General features: G+C 43.9%; 2 protein-coding genes across 9 annotated transcripts; both read right to left on the bottom strand.

Moving 5' to 3' along the window:
* Window positions 1-21: 21 nt before the first annotated feature.
* Window positions 22-4,675, bottom strand: LOC114859357 (uncharacterized). Its single transcript, XM_055510293.1, has 11 exons — window positions 4,536-4,675; window positions 3,130-3,238; window positions 2,528-2,674; window positions 2,286-2,372; window positions 2,061-2,148; window positions 1,841-1,977; window positions 1,623-1,763; window positions 1,380-1,466; window positions 1,144-1,219; window positions 978-1,054; window positions 22-415 (listed from the first exon to the last, which is right to left on the bottom strand). The coding sequence occupies exons 1-11, from the start codon at window positions 4,628-4,630 to the stop codon at window positions 284-286; spliced, it is 1,176 nt and encodes a 391-aa protein (XP_055366268.1). The 5' UTR covers window positions 4,631-4,675; the 3' UTR covers window positions 22-283.
* On the bottom strand, window positions 4,554-23,311 carry ttll10 (tubulin tyrosine ligase-like family, member 10). Of its 8 annotated transcripts, none has more exons than XM_029157432.3 (14): window positions 12,189-12,383; window positions 11,625-11,906; window positions 11,335-11,479; window positions 11,094-11,212; window positions 10,892-11,012; window positions 10,718-10,803; window positions 9,727-9,913; window positions 9,441-9,612; window positions 9,131-9,271; window positions 8,482-8,598; window positions 8,313-8,406; window positions 7,974-8,180; window positions 5,687-5,804; window positions 4,554-4,691 (listed from the first exon to the last, which is right to left on the bottom strand). In XM_029157432.3, exons 2-14 carry the CDS (start codon window positions 11,857-11,859, stop codon window positions 4,667-4,669), a joined length of 1,767 nt encoding a protein of 588 aa, XP_029013265.1. In that variant the 5' UTR covers window positions 11,860-11,906; window positions 12,189-12,383; the 3' UTR covers window positions 4,554-4,666. The 8 variants fall into 8 exon arrangements, 7 of the variants coding, with proteins under 7 accessions (XP_029013265.1, XP_029013266.1, XP_055366266.1 ...); XM_029157433.3 differs by lacking the exon at window positions 4,554-4,691 and adding an exon at window positions 4,868-5,006; XM_055510290.1 differs by lacking the exons at window positions 4,554-4,691; window positions 12,189-12,383 and adding exons at window positions 5,049-5,603; window positions 23,173-23,311.
* Window positions 23,312-23,418: the final 107 nt, after the last annotated feature.

Raw genomic sequence — 23,418 nt, forward strand, 5'->3', positions numbered from 1 at the left:
AATTTTTTTTAACTCTACACATTCGATTTTAAAAGGGTTTATTATGAAAGAGTGAACTATTACATATCTGTACACAACATCTGTATGCGCAGCTTTACTTTTCCTACGTCAAACATTTCTTTCTGTTCAGTTTGCCTTTGTCAACAAGTCAGCGTCCATTTTGCACAAACAGATCAAGCTTCTTTTCTGCATCTTCATTTTGTGGCGCAAAAGGAATATGTACAAACTATCCACGTGTTTTGTAAGAACTGTACATGTCGCGTCTACGTACAGCGCAGATGCATCAGCCGCATCCCTTGATGTGAAAATGATCTGCCATTAACATGGGCTCCTGGGACTCCTTCCTGTTCCTTTGCAGCTTTGGCATGATTGGAGGCGCAGCGGGACTCACAGTAACGTGGCTGCTTCTGTCTGGCTGCAGATCAAAGAAAAACACTTTAATGATGCATCAGTAAAAGGCGATTTTCAAATCAAGCTAAAACCAGCAGCTGCAGCTTCATGCAGAACTCTGAACAATAGAAGTCTTAGATTATGACAGATGTTTTATATAAAACATGAACAAACCAAACCCTCTCAGTTTGATGTCATATCTGGGCCAAAATACTAATATTTAGTGTTAGATCCATTATTTGATTTCTGGCAGAGGATCAGGTTGGTCAAACCATCTGCCTTTTCTGACCATGTTAATCTTCTCACATACTGTAGGCAACTTCATGTAATGTATAGCTGACGAACAGATCTCATAACGTGAAATGTAAAGTAACATGACCAATTTATAACGAAAATTCTTAGGTTTGAACTGTTCTCTTCATTTTCATAACGGTATTAAAAACAGAATTACAACTTAATGCTAATAACGCTCCAGTGTTAGCAACACTTTATAACATGTTAATACTGTATGTCAGTGTTATTAAACCCTGTGTATATGTTCAGTTCGAAGGACCATACCAGTGATCTAATGTTCTCCACAGTCTGACCTGTTGTAAGTGGAACATCCAGGTCTGATAATCCTCTAGGCTGGTACAGGTGACCTTCAGGGGCTCCACCAGCTCACCTGGAAGAAAACAGTTATAGGATGTTAGCAACAATCCATTGGCACATGCAGCTAGAAAAGAAGAGGCTCCACAGGCGTGGATAGGATACCTGCAAGCTCAAACTCCAGCCGTCCAGGCCAGGCTGATCTCTCCACTGCTCGGATGCCGTGTCGCGGCAACCTGCCCTGTTAGACAGGAAAGGAAAATAAATTCTGCAATTTGATCAGGACATTTGAACTTTACTAAGCTTATGCTACAGTGGGTGTTTTATTTTGCCTATTGACCAAATTCCTGATCTTTTTAGTCACATGTCATGATAATTCCAGCAGAGTCATTATACACAACCTCATATCTTATGGTCAGTTGCTTGTTGTCAACTGACAACAGTAGGACATCTTGAGGGAAAAGGACCATCACTCTTTGCTGGAGTCCCTGGAAAAACATCACCACTGTTCATGTCCAACACAGGCAGTACTAAGTGGTAACTGTAATATACAACACTCCACCTTAACTCTCTAACTTTGCTCCTCCACAACCTTTAGTTTCTAACTATTACTGCTGTAAATGATTAATAGTGTGAGAGATTACCTGTCTGTTACTGATATGAACCATAGATATGTATCCTGGCTGACCCATGTGCTGTATTGGCGAGCCCTCCCACTGCCATATCGGAGCTTGTAGCAAGTATTTTTTCAACTCTTCCCTTTTCCAGTGCTCATCACAAGGTAACTAAGGGATAAATTAATCAGACTATTAATCACATCGCTAAAACATACAGCTATAACAGACACACAGCATGTAATTACTAGGTAGGAGAGAATGCAATGAGAGGGACTCGTGGGCTGAGATATTGACTTGTGTCTCCTGTCTTCTATGTGCTGCATCCACTTCTGTAACTCCGCAGCACTTGAACACTTAAACACCTTGGGCTCAACCATTGGACCTGGATGAGAGAAGAAAGAACCATTAGCACAGCACGCTTTGAGGCCATGTGTTGTTTGAGCCAAGTCATTTGTAGCGACTTACTGCCGATCTGAAACATGTATTGTGAATTCAACGCATCGGAGTCCTGGGAAACGACATGGAAAGAAAGTCCAGAAAGTGGCAGGACGCCCTGTGAGACAGGAGACATTTAAAAAAAAAAACTGTCTTGTCACTGATGTGCAGGAAATGTGCAGCAAATTACAATAAACCTTAAAATAGGAGCAAAATAACGGATGGTTATTTATGGCCAACGCTGTTCTAGAGTACCTCATAAATAAGGTCTTGCCGCGAGTGATCCAGAGAGAGTATCAAAAGGTGAAAAGAGAACAACACCAGGAAGCGGTCAGTGGTTTCCTGCAGAAACAGAAATAACAATACTGATGTCTGAATTCGGAGCTCAGTCGTATCAGAATTATATTAGAAAAACTGGTCAATTTGAATCTTTCTTCAATGAAAGACATTTGTCTTTTAAGGGTGTGACGCACAGTGTGTGTGGGGTGCCACATTACCTTTGTGTAGGTGTTGAGGGCACCTACAAGGGAGGAGTGGATGATCTCTCCATAGGTGTGGGCAGGCTGGCCTTCCCAGTCCCTTATTGGCTGCTGGGAGTAAATCCTGTGATGCAGCTCATCCCTGCTCCTGCCCCACAGCACCACCTGCAGACACCAAATACATCAGCACCATAAAGAAGAAAGCAGGTGCATTTTTCTATTGCAAGCCTCTAATGTTTGTTGTTTTAGGAAAACGTTGTGCAATCAGTGAGGTTTGATATCTAAAACCTTATCATGCAAGACATCTAGTTGAACAAACTGTCACTAAGAGCCATGTTCCCTCCCTCCCTTATTTCCTGTAAAGTTTGAATCACACTAAACAGAGAATGCAGCATCTCTCTCCTGTTTGTCATGGAAACTCCAACAGTGTGTGCAGAATGTGGAAATTCATGTGAGGCACATATCACATGTCAAAAATTGGGCATGATATTATTTTGTATAAGTAGGTAAACTGGTGTAAAAATGCATGATTAACTGTCAAATTGATGTGTGGGTATACAGTCTTAGTAGCTATGTGGTAAACTGCACTGTACACGAGAGCAGACAAGTGTGCTACTCACACTCACCTCTGGTTCCACTTGTCGTACTGAAGAGTGCGGCGGTGGCGGCTGCTCCTCTCTACTATTCCTCACCAAGAGCTGAAGCCTAGTTTCACCCAGACTCCACACCCTGAACAAAGACAACAAACAAAAATAAGAGCACAACAAATACTACAATCACACACTGTGGCCAAAAAAAAAAAAATAAACAACTGAGCAGCAACTGAAGCCATTACAGTTTCATGGACTTGTCTCGACCCCCTACAGTCCTGCAGCAGCCAGACATAATCAGCTTACAGCGCTCAGGGCAGAGACGGACCCACCTGCTGACATTTAATGCCATGTTTCATTGTCTTTATTTAATACGTTTATATGCAATACTCATTAGGTATGGGCAGGCTGGCTTTCCCAGTTCCTTATTGGCTGCTGTGAGTAACTAACTTATGTTAGATACTACTATAAACCAACAAAACCGGTTTGAATGTTTTAGCACACAAAAGCATGTAACACAATGTAACACAGCAATGATGCTAACAATACTTGATGAAGCTAAAAGAGAAGTTGTTAGGTCATATTCCTGCAAAACTAGCTGTGCTTAATGTAATTCAATCATACCGTATTTGTGTTACAGCAGGTGCTTTTATACCTTTTTCCTCTGTCATCTGGCTCCATTTCATAATGAGGAACTAGACTTATACACTTATCAGTATTTAAGTGTGACTGTTTGTTTGTTTCATCTATAGTGTAAAACACAAACATTAACTAACCAGCCACTCATGGTAGCCCATGTTGTGATTGGCCCCTGCTAATCCCTTCAGTCCTAGACTCAGCAGGGGGTCGTCCTGCCCCGACTCTGTAGTAAACCCCTGCACGCCGCAGCCATTGTCTTATAATAATCTGCTAATCACATCAGTGCGGCGTCATTGAGCTGGCTCGCCCGCCTTGTTATTCTGCTGCGTATGGATGTAACACGTTGTCGAGTCGGGCTCCACGTGGCACAAAGCTCTATAAAAGTGAACATTTAATTTACCGCACAACCTGTCTGTCTGAGCACATCCTGTTAACTCTATGAAAACAATAGCTCCCTGGCTTCACGGAACACAAAGGGTTACACATCTCATGTTTTATGGAAACTTTTACAGCTGTATACTGTGATGAAACACCATGAACAACCACAGCGGTTGAAAAAGAAGTTGCAAAGAGAGTTTGTTTTTTCACGTCTCACACGGCAATACACAAAACCACATTTTAACAAGCTTAAACACAAGTTCACAACGAGTTGTGAAGACAAGGCAACATACTGTAACTTCTTGTACAGTACAGACACGTGGGTAAATTCACCTCTAGTACTTTCTTTTTGAGCAGCTCTTAAAAATGTACTTAAAATGACTTGAGACTTAAAATGTTCACTTGTCTTTGTATCTTACCCTAAATTGTCTCCATTGAGCTCCAGCAGCTCGAGCTCATCGGGGCCCACCTCGTCCACTCCAGTATGCCTCTGGGTCACACTGCAGCATCCCATGATGGATGAGGACTCTGTCCCGCTCAGCCTCAGCTTCTATAGTCCACACACTGAGCACCATCTGCCCAGGCAATCAACCCCAACATGAGCGTTTGAGACCTACTAAAACCAAACAGATAACATAAAAATGGGGGGGTGATTGAGTCCAAAAGAGGATATAATGTGCAGGAGGAGAGGAGGAGGGGGTGCTGCTAAGCTCTGGTTCCCCGTTGTCGCCAGCACGTTGCTGATATTTCCATAGAGACTCGAAGATAGAGGTTGCAACAAGTTTCTGTTTGAGTCGCACTGTAGTAGCTGTTCCTTCCTTCCTGTCAGCTGCCTGCTGAGAGCTCAGCAGCTTCCTCAGTTATAGCTATTTTACACTCACACTGGGAACCTGTTGACGCATCAGCATGACTAAAAAAATGCGCCTCTGTTGCTGTACAAAGACAACACTGACAAATATACACCAGATGCATCCACAGCATGTGGATGAAGTAAGTGTCCGGTTGGGAAAGATGGAACCATACTGCCTGTGTTTAAACACACACACACACACGCAGTCTGAATATGAACAGCCAGGTGAAATAATTATAAGTTATGAAACAAGAGGTAAAGGGCTGGAGTCAAAACAGCTCACAACAACTGCAGAGTAAAGCCTGGCGCTGATCTTCCTGGTTAGAATTACAGTAAGATGGTGGGAGGGTTTGAATACAGTCATGTCTGCGGCAACTTGGTTTGAGATGACAAATAGGGTCATGTGGTTCAGTTGTTGTAATTAGAACATGTACTTGTTTAAACTTTAAAAGAAAACAACATAAAGATTAGACAGTTATCAGTGTAAAAGTTATTTTAGCTGCATCTTTATTTTTTACATTAAATGTGAAACAGACTGTAAACAGACTGGGAACAAGCGGTAGGTAGGTACAGTAGGTAGGTCGATAGGGATGGATGGATGGAATTGCAAGCATGTCTTTTCTTTGTTAGCACTTTTCTGATTGGAAAAGGTCTTCAGTAAACATGAATAAAAACATTTGACATAAGGTTAAATATCAAATTCAAACAATAGGGGTTTACCTTTCCTGTGGGGGTCCACAGGGGTTTTCCTGTGCGTAACACAACATCTTCCTGAGAATCATCAAGTTGTGGATCAGGGCCAAATGCAGTCTTTGCTGCACTACACAGTTCAGCTTATCTGCAATGACAAGCACAATAGTGAAGTCAAACTTCTTACTTCTTCCATGACTTAGCTTTTAAAGACACATGTGTCACCTCAACATCTTCACCAGGGGGGAAGGGTTGTTTATTCAATTAAATACTTGATGCTATTAAAATTGAAAACCCACATAGGCTTGTAAAAATAGGATGTAACTTACACTCTTCGCCTATTAGGTTCATTGGAATCTCCCCATCTGTTGCAAGGTCAGTGTGTCACAATTTGGTTAACGTGCTCTTAATTTGTAAGGCTGAAGATGAAGACATACTATACTATTGCACTTTTTCACCACATACTATAATATTACATTTCTTCCATGATATACAGTAATATTATTAATATATTATATTAGTTTTTGCCACATAATATACTATGACACTTTTTCACCCCACACTATACTAAACTGTGACACAAAAAAATGTCACAGTATAGTATATTACAGCAGTGTTTCAGTCACATTGGTGGCTCTGTGCTGGAAAATTATTCAAGTCTGGCCAAATTCTGGCCAACACAATGCCCTTAAACACTTAGCCTACTCACCGCAAACAATTACGGCCCTTTGGCTATTAGTGGCTAATGTAGTTAGCATTTATGTTCAAGATTGATAAAGCATCCTAGGTTACGCTTTGGTCTAATATATTATCACTTAGTAACAGTACAATACATTTAGAGAATCATGAAAGTCTAGGCTTTTTACCCAGGTATACTGTAGCAGGAGATGTGTTTAAAGTCCGGGAGATTTAGGCTAACTACCAGGTGTTCCATGAGCGGCATGAGGCTAGCTAGGGCGGCTTCTGTATGTTCCCGCTACCTGGACTGTGCACATGCGCACAAGCTCCCCATTCCAATGGAATGTCACAACCAAAGGCATTCTGGGTCTATCAAATTAATAAAAAGCACACACTCACTCATCAGATGACTAACTCCCGCCCTTGTGCTCGACACAGCATACACCTGCAGAGACTCGTGCGTGTTCCAAATTGACCGAGCTCGCGACCTGTCGTTATGTCACGTGACGTTACCAGCTGTTTAGCGGCACTTTGACTGGGCTGGCTGATTAATGTTTTTGAAAAATAAACTGTTTTATTTTATTTTTGTTTTAACCTTGCTTTACTTGTTCTTATTATTACTAATTATATTTGGTCAAAGTGTTAGAGATCTACATTTAGGTTTTAGTTTATTTAGTTTAGTTAGTTCAAACACTAAACATTCAGTACATACAACATACAAACAGATACATACGCCATTGAGTGCAGCATCTTTTCCATAGTTTGTGTGCAATAAGTGAAACATTGTCTTCAGCCATGTAACCAGGCTCCTTCCATCTGTCCATGGTTTAAGATGTGAATATAAGTAAAACCCTGATTTCCAGTATGCTTCAGGTTGTTCTTGGCTTTTTGTGTGTTAAAAACATCCACTTTGCTTGGTGGCCACATCTATTTTTCTCCATTGACCCACTTTGATGGCACCACATCACATTACTTTTTTTTTAAGTTAAGAATGTGTAATACATTACCCGATTTCCAAATAAATAAAATTTCTGTCATTTTTATTTTATTGTAGTTAGTTATGTTTGACAAACTTGAGAACAATACGAGAAGACAAATATATAACACTGACAAATATATAAAAACAATGACAATGAAGATAAGGAGAAATAAAGTTCATAATTAGATATTACAGTAACTCAATATGCCATTTACACATACACTCATTTTAGAAAATGTTGTCTGTCAGTACATGTAGAGTTAAATATAATGTTAAATGCACTCAACTGGGCACATATGAGTCAAATATGGGCAATATGAGAATCAGTGCTTCCATAGTTTCTACTACTTTCATAGTAGGTATCTGTGGCACCTACTGTATCTATGCTGTTAAATAAATCTCCTATTTTTCCTTTTTACAAATTCACAGTATACTGTACATCCCAGCAACAATGTTTAAAGCCTATTTAAATTAAGAAAAGCGTTTACGGTGGACACCTTTTTCAATTTCCTGAGGACTAGCTGACATTCTTACCTGTTGGTTTTTGACTATTCCTGAGCTGCTCCTCTAAGTTTTCAATAGACAATCACAATCAGCTAATGGCATCAGATTTAGTTTAATGCAAATTATGAGGAGAATCAACCTTTTTTTTGCCCTTACATTCTGATTTAGGCTGTCTGGGTTCAGCCTTTTGGGTCCTTTTGTTCCCTTTTTGTGGCACATCACAGTCTTTGTTGCTCTTTCTTGGGGCCAGAGTTGAATCAGGGAGAGAAACTTCATTATAAAGCAGCACAAACTCGCTCTGGCTTGCTAAGGGAAATATTTTCTGCCTAAGGCGGCATTTGTTGAAGATTTCTTGAGTTAAATCTAGAGAAGAAGTGAGATTAAAGTGAGATTAAAAAAATATCCTGGGTGGCGTCACGCGAGTCTGTGCAGCAACTAAAATGTCTCATCTTCAACATTGCACATGTCTGAGTAGAAGAACAGCTCTGTGCTCACCCAGCGTCTCCACAACAATGTTGGGTATCACCTCCTTCAGCACCTCACAGTTCGTATGAAGAGCTGGATTACAGTTCATCTCTAACAGCCACACCTATTAGGAGCACATGATGACATCATCAACACAGGCGTCGTGTCAAACGCTGATCACATTTGATACAGCGTCCACCTTAAAGTGCTCATCGATCAGGAAGTCGCAGCCGATCAAGTCAAAATAGCCCAGCTGGCTGTGTAACTTGGATTTGACTGCAAGGAAGCAATGCGCCATGATCTGCTGCATCCGTTTCTGGTGCATGGAAAGATAACGCATCCAGTTAGTCAGCCACACAGAACCCATAGAACCGATATATAAATACAGCCTCATAGCATATTGCTTTCAATAAAGAATGCTGTTCTCATGCCGCCACTTGAGGGCAGCAAAAATAGAAAATTGAAAATTTCTTTCACAAATAGTGTTTGAAAAATTATGTAATTAAACTATTTTATAGTTGTTCCAGTTGCTTAATTAAATTAGTCATCTGTGTGCGTACCTGTGAAGACATTTTCTTTGTAAAACAAAAACATGTTACTTTAGAACAACATGGCTAAGTTCTGACAGATACTGTAAACTTTGCAGTATATTTAGTCTGCTACACTAATTTTTGGGCCACAAAAGAAGACAATCAAAAATATCCCATTTTAATAATGGGGTGATGTTTGCTCTGAATGCCGTAAGCTCATCCTAACCAAACCTCGAGCTAAATTAGTTGCAAGCGCCGACACCCATCGTTATGATATTGGTAATTGGTCCCAAAGAGCTGGAACACAGCAACACTCACTGCAAAAGTGCCCATCACCCAGTCCCCCGGCAGGCCCTTGGCAACCTGAAAGCTGTCGTTGACGTAGGCGTTAAAGCTCTCCATGGACCACACAGTGTCCTCCTTCAGCTGGCTGTACAGCGGGTTCTTCTTCTGCATGTACTGAGTATGGACAGCAGGTGGACCACAGGCATGTCAGTCAGTCAGTAAGTAGGGCCGGACAAGTATACAGTATTTTTGCTGCAGCTGTACAAAATATCTAGATAAGAGTCAACACTGATAAGCATCATTAGACCCTGGAGGTCTGGGCAGGTTGTTTGATCAGGCCTACCTGATTGGTCAGGTGGGCCGACAGGTTGCTGGAGCTGGGGTCGTAGAGGTCACAGGTCAGGCGCACATACCCGTGACGAAAGAAGACCATATATGGTGCAGTGCAGGCGATCAGCAGATAGGAGCGCACGTCGAACTTTCTCCCCTTCAGGAGCAGTGGATTGTGGATGTAGCTGAGGTCAAAATGTCAGATTTGCATTTTCAGCTCCAAAAGCTCCTAACAACTAAAAGCGTTGATTCCTCTGTCTTGCTGACAGGATATTTGTTTTAACAGATACTTCACCCACTGTTGGACAACAAAGGCCTGAGGCTGGCGATGATAAATCTTCCTGCTGGCCCGTCTGTCCTCCATGTGCTGCAGCTTTTGTCTGAAGGCCGTTACGTCCTCCTGGTTCTTCAGCAGAAATATCCCTCTGCCCTGGTTCAGGCCCGTGGGCTTACAGATCCACATATGCCTGTCTTTGGTGCTCACGCCTGGAACAGTCACAAATGGGATCAAGTGTCAGGGTGATAATACTGTAAATTACCTATAAACATATAAAATAAACTGTATTTGTTGTCTATGTTTCTTATTGAGTCATGCTTTGACTTGTAATTCAGTATGTTGCTTCTTTGTCTGTACAAACAACATCCTGCATTTAACTACTACTACTGAAGTACCACTAATATTGCACAATAACACACAATCTAGTGATAATAATCCACATCTGCACGTCACACAGCATTTATTCACTCTGCTTTAACACCAATTCCTCCTGGACCCACAGATCCAAACCAGCTGTCTTTGTCTTTCTGCTGTTTACTTAGTGATAACCGTGTTTGTCATAACCTGTAAAACAATCATAATACGCTTTGTCCATTTCACAACTAAGGGAAAAAACCCAATGCCTAACTCAATGTTCTGGCTCAACTCCATCTTAATTTTCAGCATTTTAAATTTTTCAAACATTTCATTTGCAGCTACATGGACAACCAGCTCAGCATTTCCCCAGTGTTTGTAACTCAGCCCTGCCCTCTACTGGCCCGTTTCTATAGCAACGGGATGTTCCCTCGGTGGCGTTATCAGGGCCTTATGGGAGGTGAAGTGCAATATTTTCCAACATCCTCAACCTCTTGTTTAAACAATCTCTAGGGCAACGGTTGTCTTACTGCTGCACGCACGACTGGTCGCACACCAGTGAGCTAAACACAAATCCAGTTGAACTAGTGTCGTGTTGTTGTAACATCAGGATACTCGGGTCAGGATTCAAGTGGGTGAGTTGTGTCTGGGCATTTTACCCTCCTGCTGGGCAAAGAAAGCCTCCCTCTCTGCCCTCACGTCCATGCGAAAGGTCGTTGGAGTGAACTCTTCCATTTGTAGCCTCCTGTAAAGTTCAACACTGTCTCCTCAGCTTTTTTTGGAACTACATAATATCTGTGTTATGGTTCATTGTTTTAAGTCGTCCACGTCACCTGAGCCCTTGCCCATGCTTGACTTTGCAGCAGACTCTCTCGTACTCCCGCAGGCTGCTGAGGAGGCCGATCTTCGTCGTGAGCACCTTATTATTGGGTATCTGATACACCAACTGTTCACCTGGAACCAGAACCTCAGGATCTCAGTTATTTTGCTTGAGCAGAATCTGAGACGAGGTCGCCTGCACTCCTACTGCGGCACCTGCTCTGAAGTTGCAGTCGTTGACCGGTGACTTTGTCTGACACCACTTGAGTGTGAAGTCGTCCCTGTGCGTGCTGTAAATCCTTTTCCATCCTTTGCTCTCACAGTAGCTGCTCACACTGAAGTGCGGGAAAAAACAACCAATTAGAAGCTTGGAAGCATCAAGCAAGTTTTGAAACTTCCGTTGGCCTCAGTTATGTTTTAAACATCTTAAAATCACAATCCATCATTTTAGACTTACATTTCAGCTCCATTGCCTCCTCCAATGAAGTAAAAAGGACCAGGTCCCCGGGGCTCCTCTTCCTGCCGCCCCCTGTGTCTGTAGGTGCAGACCTTGGGACTCCTTGAGAAGGACTTCGGCAGGTACTTCTTCCGCTTGCATGTTCCTGTGATTTTCCACATGTACAGATGAAAAGATGCAGGGACACCTCTGCACGCATGTACTCTACATGGTGCTGATGAGGCATCAGCGGTTACAGACTTCTATGATATTTCTGCTTCGTAACACTGACACCTGACGCCACCACACACCTGTCCCTGGAGCGTGACTCCGTTGTTTGACAGTGAAGTGAGGAAGCTTCTTGTTCTCACGCGCCTCCTCCCTCTGGACCTGCTCCAGAACACCCGATGTCCCGTCGTCCGTGCCACTGCGGTCGGGCTCATTGTGCCTGTGTGAAGCGTCCACATGGTCGTCCGCTGCTTCAACCCGTCCGCTCTGCTTCGCCTGGGCCTCGCTGCACGGCTCCACCCTGCCTTCAGCTGACATGGCGCCGGTTCCGGCGAGCGGTCAGGCCTCTTGTGGTGCACAGTGACCTTGAAACACAGGTTGTTGATGAGACGTTGATTTTGTGAGTCACAGAAGAGTTAAGGTTTTTCGAAAAATGCTAGAATGGGAGGTAATGGTGCCTTTATCAACATTTTCCAACTGTAAGAAGCAAATTCCTATGAAATGCACATCTTCATGGTCCAATTATTGCACCTCTACGCTTCACAGACAGACAGACAGACAGACAGACAGACAGACAGACAGACAGACAGACAGACAGACAGACAGACAGACAGACAGACAGACAGACAGACGCCATGAAAACCTACTCAGCCTCTTCTTCTTCTACCGTGTGCATTCGAGTCCCAGGCAAACGGCAAACTCACGCACCGAAGGGCAGACTTAGCGGAGGGTGAAATTACGCGGCCTGCAGTCGAGCCATGAGGTCAGCCAGAGTCTGCCACAGCGCCAGAAAGCAAGCCTCCTCGACCAGTGTAAACACTCACCGGTTACTCGGGTAATGGGACCCTTAGCAACCGTCGCCGCTTGTACATTGAATCTAACAACAACAAGCAGCAGCTCAGGAGCCATGTATCCCTCAACAACCCCACCTCTAAGTTTATCTTCATTCAATTTTAATTGCCTGTAAGCCTTTGTTGTGTGAACCCTATGGTAACGCAACACCAGCGCGCCAATCAGATATTCCAGTTTTCCAAGGTATCATATCCAGTCACAAAGGGCAGAATAATATTTGCCATGGGCTTTTATTTTTGTGATAAAAGCGCAGAAAATAATTAATAGTTAAACGTGAGGCCTGGAGACATTATTTTAGTGTGAACATGAATTTATTTGAACATCAACTCGCTCAGTTGAACCATTCCTGGAATCGCTGTTTTCACGGCAGATTATCATCAATCATGCTGTCTGCCATTAAATCCAGTGGCAGGTATGCAGTTGAGCAACATAGTACTTGTCTGCTGCTCACATGGCAAATCCACTAATCACCTTCTGCCTCAGTGATTTGACTCAGAGGGAAACACCCCGGACCAGCCGGAGTTGGCAATTACGCATAATCTCCCCTCTTCCTCCCAACAGCCGGGTAATTGACAGGGCCGGGTGTCTTTTAGACCCAGCGTCCATGCCACTGTGTAATTACACATGAACAAGGAGCGAGGCGCGCACACGTCTCACCCCGATGGGCTTTAAGTGCACGGACGCACATATTCTGCTAAACATAAAGTCAAATTTTGGCCAGGAAGTCACACACTTCGAAGGTCGCCACACACTGATTAACACACACACACACACACACACACACACACACACACACACACACACACACACACACACACACACACACACACACACACACACACACGTGTCTGTAAATGCCACATCAACTGTGGGTGTCAGGACCCCAGTTGTAAGAAGGCGGAGCGTCCATGTTGCTGTTCAGCAGGGCTTTGTGCGTTGCCGGTGTGAGCCACACCTTGATAAAGAGCCGCCATCTGATAGAGCTGCTGTGCAAAGTACTGCGTAGGTAGACAAAGAAAACAGGCTTGTTTTACAGCCCTGTCAGCCTCATGCTTCACCATCTGCCACGAGTCGCGTGTGTGTGTGCCTGTGGCCGCGGATCTGACACGTATGTATGTATTACTATGTATTCTGTGGGTCAGTCGCCTTCTCCGTAAGCCCTGCACACACTCATGCCGGTTGCAAACTGGATAAAACAAAAGCAACACACAACTCCAGCTGCTCCGTATGAACAGGAGTTAATGTCATTATGTGGAAAGTGGGTTTGTGTGTGAGCCTGTCTGTGCCTCTCGAGGCGGTGATACTATTAGGCGTGCGCCCTTGGAGACGCGCCCATTCCCATGTCATCTCAACCGCCGTCTATACCAGGAAGTGCTCGGCAATTACAGGGACGCAGCCCGCAGCAATGGTGTCCCTGCACAACCCATTATTTGGAGGGATTCTCCTTGTCAAGGCGTTACAGCGCAGGCAAAGGAGTTAAGTTACGATGTAAAAGGCTCCGTCTTTTTCTCACTGTTCATGAACTCCCGATAGAGTTACACAGGTGAGGCCGAGCGGCCGGCGGTGGGAGGCGCCACCTTGTTCCCAGGGTCACTCATATCACTCATATCGTCAGAATGACTTTAACATTTATGTCCCAAAAGAAACAGCTGGTTTGTAAAGGAATTGCATTTAAAGACACGTAGAGTATTTTTACATTAATAAATCATACAACATTGTGCTTTTAACTCCACTAGAACTATTTTAGTTCCACGGGCTTCTCTCGTGTCCTTTAACGCATCCATGTCAGTTGAGTTAGGGCTTGGTTTACAGTGACATTTCCAGAAGTACTTGAAACGCTGCCAGGCACATTAACTTTGTGACGGTAGTATCACAAACGGCTGCCAAGAACAATAACAAAGGGAGGAGACATGGTTTGTGACATGAGCGTTGTGTAAAAATGACAGCTATGCCTTTTAAATGTAAGCTTCGGCCTCTAACGCTTTGAATAAGGCGAGGGTGGTGCTTCACCTCCAACGTAATTGGGTTATTTTTGTTTGTGTGAGGCGTACGTTACAGGTTACAGGTGGAAACCTCTTGAATCAGTTTGTTGGTCACACCCTCCAGGCCCATGAAAACACGTGGCGCTGATACACGTCACGAACAACTCACTGATGTCACAACGCACAGACTTCAGCAGGACCTCGAAGCCCGAGGAGAGCGTGAACGTTCAGTGGTCAGCAAATTACAAACGAAGCCAGTTGTTCTCACTAAATTCAAAGGTGTGTTGAGTTGGAGGACGTTTACTGGCTTGTTTGCTAGAGGAAGCTAAGCTAACTGCTAACTGCAACAGAAACAGAAGAACAACACAAGTGACTGATTCCACATCTTTTATATTTGTGCTGGTGGAAGTGGAGGAACATTGAACCACTTTATGTCGTCTGAGGTGGTTATTAAATAAAAATCAATGATCATCCATGATCATTGAATCATTAATACAGTACAATAGTGTAAATGTGGCACTGTTTCATGTCAACTAAGGGAAGGAGAAACAGATCCAGTGTCTACTTCCCCAGTATGTACAAAGTACAGTATTATTAACACACTGCAGAAATACTATGTAAAGTATCTACTACAATATTAGCACGTTCACAGTCGTTACGATAAACCACAATGGAAAAACACTGGGAGACCTAAGTAGCGCAGAACTGTCACAGATGTTTTCAGCGTCAGTCAGTGTGCTTTCTGTTGTAGACTGGCTGCCAGCTCCACACACACACATTACAAGGTAATTACATCTCGTTTGTCTTTGTCTCCCAGCCCTTTCACACACATTTTTCCATTGAGAGCCTGACAATGACTGTTTGATTGAGTCATCGCCTTTAATTCCTTTCAGAGAGATCAAAAAAGGAGATAAACATGAATGATTCAAACGAGAATATTGTCAGTATGATCTATCTCCAGGTTCAGGAGCCCCAGGTTCAAGAGAAAGCCTTTTAACTGAACTGGTATCTGAATGTAGAGTCTAAATTGCAGTTTAAAGCTGTTTGACACTGAGTCTGAGTCTGAGTGTGAGGTGTGACTTAGCCTTTTGGGACCCACATTGACATGTTAATGGAGGATTATCCCTCTCTTGTCCATGACCTAAGCACTGACCTTAGAACTGGAGTCAGTGCTGGCTGCTGCATTGTTTTCCTCTCATTAGGATATTTTATGTCCTGGGATCAATGCTCCACTCCCCTCAAAGAGGTTTCCCCACGCATGCGTGTGTGTGACGGCATGTCGCTGTGCTACACGCGAGCGGTCTCAGCCGTTGAGCCTCTGTTGTGCTGCTGTTCCACCCCAGTGACGAACCCGGCTCAGCGAACCCACAGCCAGCAGCGGTTCAGGAATCTGGTCGGACCGCACCAAGCATGCACAGACCAGCACAGGAATCCTCCACAGGCTCCGGGCCAGTCAGGAATGTGATCCAGCGGTGTGGCGTCACCAAGGGGGGAAGTCACTAATTACTGTTACCTCCTGTCTATTGCAGTTTTTGAAGTGCTTCTTTTACTATATTATTATTTCTTTGATGCTGTGTTCATCATAAATATTAGAACGTATAGTTACCAAATAAGACACCTATGAACAACCTCGTTCTATAATATAGTAGTATATAATAGTAGCAGTTGTTCTATGGTGGTGGAAAAGTCTATAGTACAGTATGTCACGTACACTTATTTTAAAACTCTGCCATTGGTGTAAAACTTCTATCCAAACAATAAATATTTGACCTTATTACTACCACTAGTAAGCCAATGTGTTCATCAGTGTGGTTTAGTAGAAACATTCCTAAATAAGATGGAGTTTTCCTTATTACATAAAAATTACAAAACTGTCATTTATGTGTTCAAACACGAAAAGTAAATAAAACAGTGAGATGATCTTATTACTAAAAAACACATGACTTGTACTTGTGACTAACTAGATACTCATATACTTACCTAAGTATAATTAGATACCTTACAGAAGTATTTTTTGTTACTCCACTACAAACTTGAGGGCCAATACTTTGCTTTCTTCCACTAGTTGTATGGTATTTTGCAATATTCTTTACTTTTACTGACCTTTTAAGGTTTAGACGACTATAATCTATCATAATGAACTGCAGATGTGTCTGGACTAAACCTTGTCCACATTTATACTATCAGCATCATATTCAGTATTATTCAATATTTTAAAACAAACTATCTTAGTGGACTACCCTTACTATTGGTAGAAGTATGTAAAATGTAGATGAGGATATTTTACTTTGGTTTTGAATTGTGGGCTTTAAACACTTCACTATTTAAGATGGCAGAGAACCTCTTGTTTATAGTAAACACACACACAACATATTTACAAATGCTACACAAAGAAGTAAACTGTAAAATTAAGAACAGGTCTCTACATTCAAGTACTGTAGTTATATTTCATTTGCACTAGGCCTTTTCACAGCAGACTGTTTCACTTAATCATAGCAGGAAACACACAGGTGTTGCTATTGTTAACACTAACCCTGCTGAACTCACGCGTCCAGGCCAGTTTGACACTGAACCACACACAGTACCAGGAAATTTATATTTAACTGCCATTAACCTTACTGTTTATTTTTGTTTTTCATGGTGTGACATGTTAAAATGCCTTCTGTGACTCAGACTTACGAGTATTTTCGAGCTAAGGACAGTATCAAAAAACAAAAAGCAGCACTGATCTTATTACAGTTCACTCATACATTAAGGCAGAGGACGACCACGCAAAACCTCAACATTGTTCAGCTTTAAATAGAAGCCATTTGGGCTTTTGATGGCAGTTCTGTGCAAGGCCAGAGTAATGATGGAGTTTTCAGTTTGATTCTTTTGTAACTGGTGTTATATGACTCCAGTTTTACAGGTCCTATGGTCATTTAAGAGCAGGAAAGTACAAAGGAGAAGCTATTAAACAAGGTGTACACATATCCTCATTCAGTTGTGAGACACTGATAAATTCTCTTCACCGTTCAATATTTGAGCTTTATTATTAAAAGCATGAACATGAGCTTCCCCAGCATGAGGGAGATCAATGAGGCCTGGAGCTTGTTATGTTAAACGCCTAAATGGTTTTTCTGTTTGTGTTCCAGCTGATAAAATCAGAGCTCTGTTTAACCGGTCAAATGAACCCCCTGAGCTAGCAGGCCTAATTAAACACCATCGCCAGGCTATTGGCACTGCAAATGTGTAGCAGCGACAGAGAGGAACCAGAAGTGGGAAAAAAACCCTCTTTAAGTTGGTAAATGTCAGCAGCATCCACATCGGAGTGTATGGATTTCAGCAGCACTGCATCCTGGCAGTAGCACTGTGCTCTGCTATACACAGGGACACAATGAGGGCTTAGCTGATGGGGGACCTCATGGGTAAATTGAGGCACTTAAAAAGAGGCTCTGTTCAGCGGTAACCTGATCCACACCTGACTGGGGCTCGGCATTCCGGTCTGGCCACGGGAAGAGTTCACAATTACCAGGGAAACCAGTAAAGAGAACCGAGGTGCAGAAAATCTGGATAAATTGTGTAAAAAACTTAAAAAATGAAAAAAATGACCAAGACAGACAGAAAATGTGAATGTCACGTTATTTAATTAAATTTCTTTTACATCACATAATGAATGCAGTTAACAATATGTACAGTGTGTGAATAATAATGAAAACATTAGCTGGCAAAAAGCCCAAGAAGGAATCCAGTTATATCAGCGAGGCAGATCATTCAACGCATACAAGCCATTATTTTACGTAATACACGATATGCCGTTCACATTAACATTCCAGCTCAAATCTAATTTACTGTGGAGCATTCATCGGGAGGCCTTTTGTAAATCCTGGGCCGCTGCTTCAGTGAAGAACTCTGACTCAAGTCACGTGGAAGAAACCCAAAAGACTCAACCAGCCTTCCAGTGCAAGGATCATAGTTCGATTGTTTTTAAGGCAAAGATGCTGAACTGCCACTGGTCAATACATTGCGTGTCTGACGCACGAGAGCAAAAGAAGGGAATTGAGAGGTATTGCCATTTAATGGACGGCATTACCAGACAGTATTAGACACTAATAATTACATCTAACCATGTCTGGTAAGACGCCTATCAACAGGCTGGAAGGACGGCCTCTGAGCTTCCACCTGTGCAAAGAGGAAGGAGCGCTGGAGGAAACCGACGAGCCGAGCAGAAGCAGGGCGAAACGAGCGCTTCCTCCTTCGCTGACATCACAGATCCTGCACATGCTACACTCCACTTTAATAGCATGCACAGAGAGCACAACGGGCCGTGAGCAAACAGACCGAGGGACGCGCTCTGTTCCACTCTTACGTTATTACATTACACAAACACGGGACGCCGGCACAAAGAAAACATATGGAGAGAAGCTATTTCATGTTTCTGTGGCTGGGATAATGGAGCTGGGTGGGCAAATAAAGGTGCGGCTCTGTATTTGTGGGGTAATACTCCCTCCTTAAACAAACACTAGGTCTCTGGTGTCCCCTTGTCTATTATTCCTCTTTGTTTCTGGTGTCTGTTTAAAGGCTAAAAACTCACATTTTTTCTCAGAAATCATCTTAAGTTGTGTTTAATATCCAAGCTTCACTTTCTCACTCTTCCTAAAGTGATTTCTTTTGTTTAGTGACTATAAACGTGGGGAGAGGCCGCGGCGTCTGTAGCCGCTTTTTGTAGCAGTGAAGCACTCTCAGGTGAGCTCGTGTGTCAGTTTCAGGATGTGCCACGCAGGTAAGCCGCGTTGGACCAATCACTGCCACACAACACAAAGACCAACGCTGTTCAGGGGAGGGAACAAGGAAATAAGGCCTGTAGGACCGGTGGAACCATCAACTGACTGCTATTCTTTAACTTGGGTGGGGTGCGGCTGTCATAAAGGTTTAAAATAAGGACAGGGAAGTAAAACAAGAAGTAAAAGACATAAAGGCTGACCTTTACTTTATAAATAATCTATTCTTTCTAACAGGAGTGCATCAAAGTTAAACTTCTTTTTTAAAGAAGAGTAAATGATAATGTAGTTTTGAAGCTAGTCTCCTCTTTAAAAACCTCTATAAAACTGAGTTTGTAGTAAACAAAAGGCGCCGGTATTTTTCTTGGAACTGCTTCGGTTGCCTCACGTATGAACTAGCATCTGCTTGAGCAACAAGAGTCACAGCGGAGCGCGCAGCCGCCCAGGAAACATCGTTACCAGACAGTGTTAGAACAACAGTCGTACAATCCAGCACTGTCGGGTAAGATGGATCCTGGGAGCCATTTCTGCTGCAGCTGCTCGGGTGTCCGAGCCGGTCCCGGTCCAGCGGGCCTGGAGCGCATCGCCGGTGGCGTCGCTAAAGGGGTGGTTGAAGTGTGCCGATGACCATCATCATCATTACCAGGCAGTATTAGAGAAAGTGATGCTATCCAATGCTGCCTCGTAAGATGGGGATAATCACCCAAACGCTGGTCACTAGGTTCCTGAGGTGAACAAAGGTCGGGACGTTTTGGTTTTGTAACATCAGGGCAAATTATTAAACGTTGAGGAATTAAATATAGTCTGAAAGGTTGAAGGAGGTCGAGTCTAAACTATCTAACTGAAATCAAGTGACGTTTAGTTGATCCAAGTATTATCAAAAAAATGAAGCCCACGTGAGGAGGCCGCTGCGCCTGTATTGTGGTTGGGGTTTTTCAGCTTAAGCCCAGTGTCACAGCAGAGTGGGCCACAGTGGTTGTTAATGATTGGCCAAACCTGTTCCAGCCAGTCGAGGTCTATTCAAAGGCTGGCACGGCTGCTTGACACGCAATACATGACAGTTCCTAATTTTAAACATGACCCATACGGTCCACGCAAACTGCTGGGAGGCCCGTGAGCCTCGGGGAGCTTCTCCTGCCTCGGCCCAGCAGCAGCGCAACGGGCTCGTTCAGCCTCCTTCTGGGGCCGTTCTAGCTCAAATGAGGCGGCGCTGCCGAGCTCGTCCCGACAGGTGCGAGGGTGGAAGGAAGAAAAAAGGCCTTTTTGCTTCTGTTTTCCGTTGGTGGACCTCGCGGGCCGCTGTCTTTGTGTTTGCTGAGTGATGAAAGGCTGATGGAATGCTACTCAGCTCGACCTGAGCCGTCGCTGTGTGTGCAGAAGGTCACAACAGCCCTCGTTTGCCAAATAACTCATTCACACGTACAAAGTGTGAAAACCTAACTATTTATCGTTCATAACTATTGTTTTAATCAACTTTATGGTCATTTTACCCACTCATCCATCTAGTTACTCACTAATGCCATCATACGTCCAATAGTAGAGTACAGGTGAAAACCTAATATCCCAATGGCAGTATTAATTTTAATTAAAACAATAAGATGCTATGTTCAATAGGTAAGAATGCATTTCCAGCGAACCTGCAAGCAATGCAAAAGTAGAGCACACTAGTGAGAGAGGGGGAGGGAGAGGCAGAGACAGAAAGGAGAGTGTTGAGGGAGGGAAAAAGTTCAGGGAAAGGAGGTGGAGAAGGAAAATGGAGAATACACCTGTAACCTTACCGTCATGAAAGGTACCCCCAAGGAAAGAATGCAACAAAACCAAAGTAAAGTGAGTCTGCTCGGAGGGAGGGGGCCGAGAAGGAAAGAGAAAAAGGATCTTGAGTTTCCAGCCCCGCTGCCTGAGAAGCCTCCGTCTTCCTCTCGGTCAGTCAGGCCACAAGAAATGAGAAAGCCAAGCAGACCCGCTCTCCCAGACTCTATTTAGTTAATGATCAGCATTATAAACCAGTGCTGCAGGCCTTCTGAGGAAGAGAAGAGGGAGAGACAGAGCGAAACCAGGATTAGCCCAGAAACTTTTAGCTGATAGAGACGAGCCGTTATTACAGTACCTGATCCACGCGGTGTTAGCGCGGCCCGCGTTACCTCCTCAACACCTAACGCCCAATAAACGTCCTTTCGGTTTGTCAGATACTTCCTCTTCTCTTCCTGCTACGCGCGCGAGCGTTTTTCCCATGGTTCGAGCCCCGTACGGCCGGGTGTGAGCGAGGCGTGATCAGGTAACTCTGCCCCCTGTGCTGGAATGTGACTCCGCTGTGAAGTGAACAACCCGATAGGTAAACTGGCCTGGCCCTTAATCAATAGTTGCAGTCTTTGTGGGAAAACAATGGCGGGGGGGGGGAAACCCAAAACCTTATTTAACTCCTGGCCTCATCCCAGCGCCACCTAATTGGACCTTCAGACTACCGAGGAGCAGCGTGATATTTAGGCCGTGATACCGCTTATGATCCGTTTGTTGCTGCATGTGCTCACCCCCCCACCCCCCGTTGGTGGTATTCACCTGTCTGCTTTGCATTTTTTAAAATGAAGGCCTAAAATATTCAACATATTTGATAACCAAAGTTTTGTCCTTTCCTTATCGTTTTTTTATTTAGCTACATATGTTCTCCTTACTTGTAATGTAAAGTTAGAAAAGTAATAAATTACGACTTATCTTAGCATCGTGTTGTTACCCTGAGGGCACAAGTATATAAAAATGTTAAAGCCAAATAGAATAAATTATTGTTTCATTTAAAACTGTAATGAGGAAAGATCTAGAATTGCATTACGTAATCGTCCTCCTCATGAACAGGGCCTTGTTTAAAGGTTAGCATAGCATTCGCTTTTTCTAAATGACCACATCTGAATCAAACCGCAGCTTAGCTTTAACTTCCTTGAACAAACATTAAATCAGTCCGAGTCTCATCTGGCCTTCCAATCACCGAACCCGGTTTTTCTTTTGTAATCCTACTCCTTTCTTCCCGCCCTGTTGCCATACACCAGCGGAGTGACTGGCCCTCATGTGACTCGCAGCTATTCAGGTGTATGAAAGAAATGAACAAATGTTGCTCTTTCCACCAATCACAATCCTCCACCTCACTCTGCGGCCGCCGCTCGACAGAGGCGCGCTCCCTCCATTTTCCCTTGTCTTCCACTGCCACAATCCCACAATTCTCATCCGCCTGAAAGACGAGTTAGACGCTCGACACCCACGGACGCGAGCGTTTCTTCAAGTGGAAAGTTTCCTCTGTGATGCGTCCAACACCTCAATCTGTCTCAACTTGCAGCCAAACGACAGCGGCGAGAGGAATCGGCCAGCAGACATTTTACCCTCGACACACAGTCGCTTCACAACAGACTTCCCCTCTTTTGTGTTTTAAAGTGGCAAAAAGCAACTATTGTCCAATCAGATCGCTACATCGAACAACTAAAGCTTCAATTCAATAACAGGAAGTAGAAACAGTTACAGTTCCACAAGTTGTAGAAAAAAAGTTCTCAACTCGTCTAAAGTAGCATTTACCAGTGTATGTAGAAACAAGCAGGTACTGCTGTGCGGCTGTTGAAAGGTAAAGCTGCTTCATGTAATGCCGTGGATGTTCCCTTTATAGCCACAGTTAAAGGCTCTAAAACGGGTCAGCCTCTGTCCTCATCCTTTGACAAGTCTGGCAGTTTGCCTCTACCTGCCCCAACTGGTCTATCCAGTTTAGGAATGAGCGTTGGCTTCTATTGTTTCCTCTTCTTTTCTCTCTGGTTAAATGGAGCGGGAATTCGATACGCGTTCTTTTCGCTTCCCATCGAAACTATCTGGACCCCGCTACATCATCGCGCGGCCGCCGCGGTCCCCGCGCGGCGGTCCGCCGTCGCCCGCCGCGCATTTCCCGGTCCCAGCCGACGAGCGAGCGCGCTCAAAGTTTCGCCTACGCCGTCGCCGAGCAACAGGTTATGACGGCGGCTCGAGTCTTAAGGAAGGAGACAAAGAAGAGATCACATTTGTGAAGTTACCCCGTCGTTCCCAGGCGTGGTCACCGAGCCAGAAACCCAAGACAAGAGGCATCATTGTACGAGGGCTCTTGATGCCCCGTTGGCTGGTCTTCCTCCTTCCTGCTCCCGCTGAAGGACAGTCGACCTCTGGAGCAGCGGATAGGAAGAAGGAGAAGAAAAAGCCGTCCCTTTCAGGTAGAGGCAGTCGCCGTCAAACCCCGGAAACCAACCCGACCAGTTTGAAGCGCGCCGCCTGTCTTCCCGCCG

Source organism: Betta splendens, chromosome 7, assembly GCF_900634795.4.
Source record: "Betta splendens chromosome 7, fBetSpl5.4, whole genome shotgun sequence".
Classification (NCBI taxonomy): domain Eukaryota; kingdom Metazoa; phylum Chordata; class Actinopteri; order Anabantiformes; family Osphronemidae; genus Betta; species Betta splendens.

What these genes read in the sequence shown, in the direction of transcription:
- LOC114859357 (XM_055510293.1), bottom strand. Translation starts at nt 4,630, where the DNA reads ATGGGATGCTGCAGTGTGACCCAGAGGCATACTGGAGTGGACGAGGTG. An exon ending in AAGTGGAACCAGAGGTGAGT is followed by an intron (nt 2,675 to 3,129) that starts GTGAGTAGCACA and finishes TGGTGTCTGCAG; the next exon opens with GTGGTGCTGTGGGGCAGGAG. An exon ending in GGATGTTCCACTTACAACAG is followed by an intron (nt 416 to 977) that starts GTCAGACTGTGG and finishes TTTGATCTGCAG; the next exon opens with CCAGACAGAAGCAGCCACGT.
- ttll10 (XM_055510290.1), bottom strand. Translation starts at nt 11,859, where the DNA reads ATGTCAGCTGAAGGCAGGGTGGAGCCGTGCAGCGAGGCCCAGGCGAAG. An exon ending in TTTCTTTGCCCAGCAGGAGG is followed by an intron (nt 9,914 to 10,717) that starts GTAAAATGCCCA and finishes TGACTGTTCCAG; the next exon opens with GCGTGAGCACCAAAGACAGG. An exon ending in CAGGCCTTTGTTGTCCAACA is followed by an intron (nt 9,613 to 9,726) that starts GTGGGTGAAGTA and finishes TTTTGACCTCAG; the next exon opens with CTACATCCACAATCCACTGC.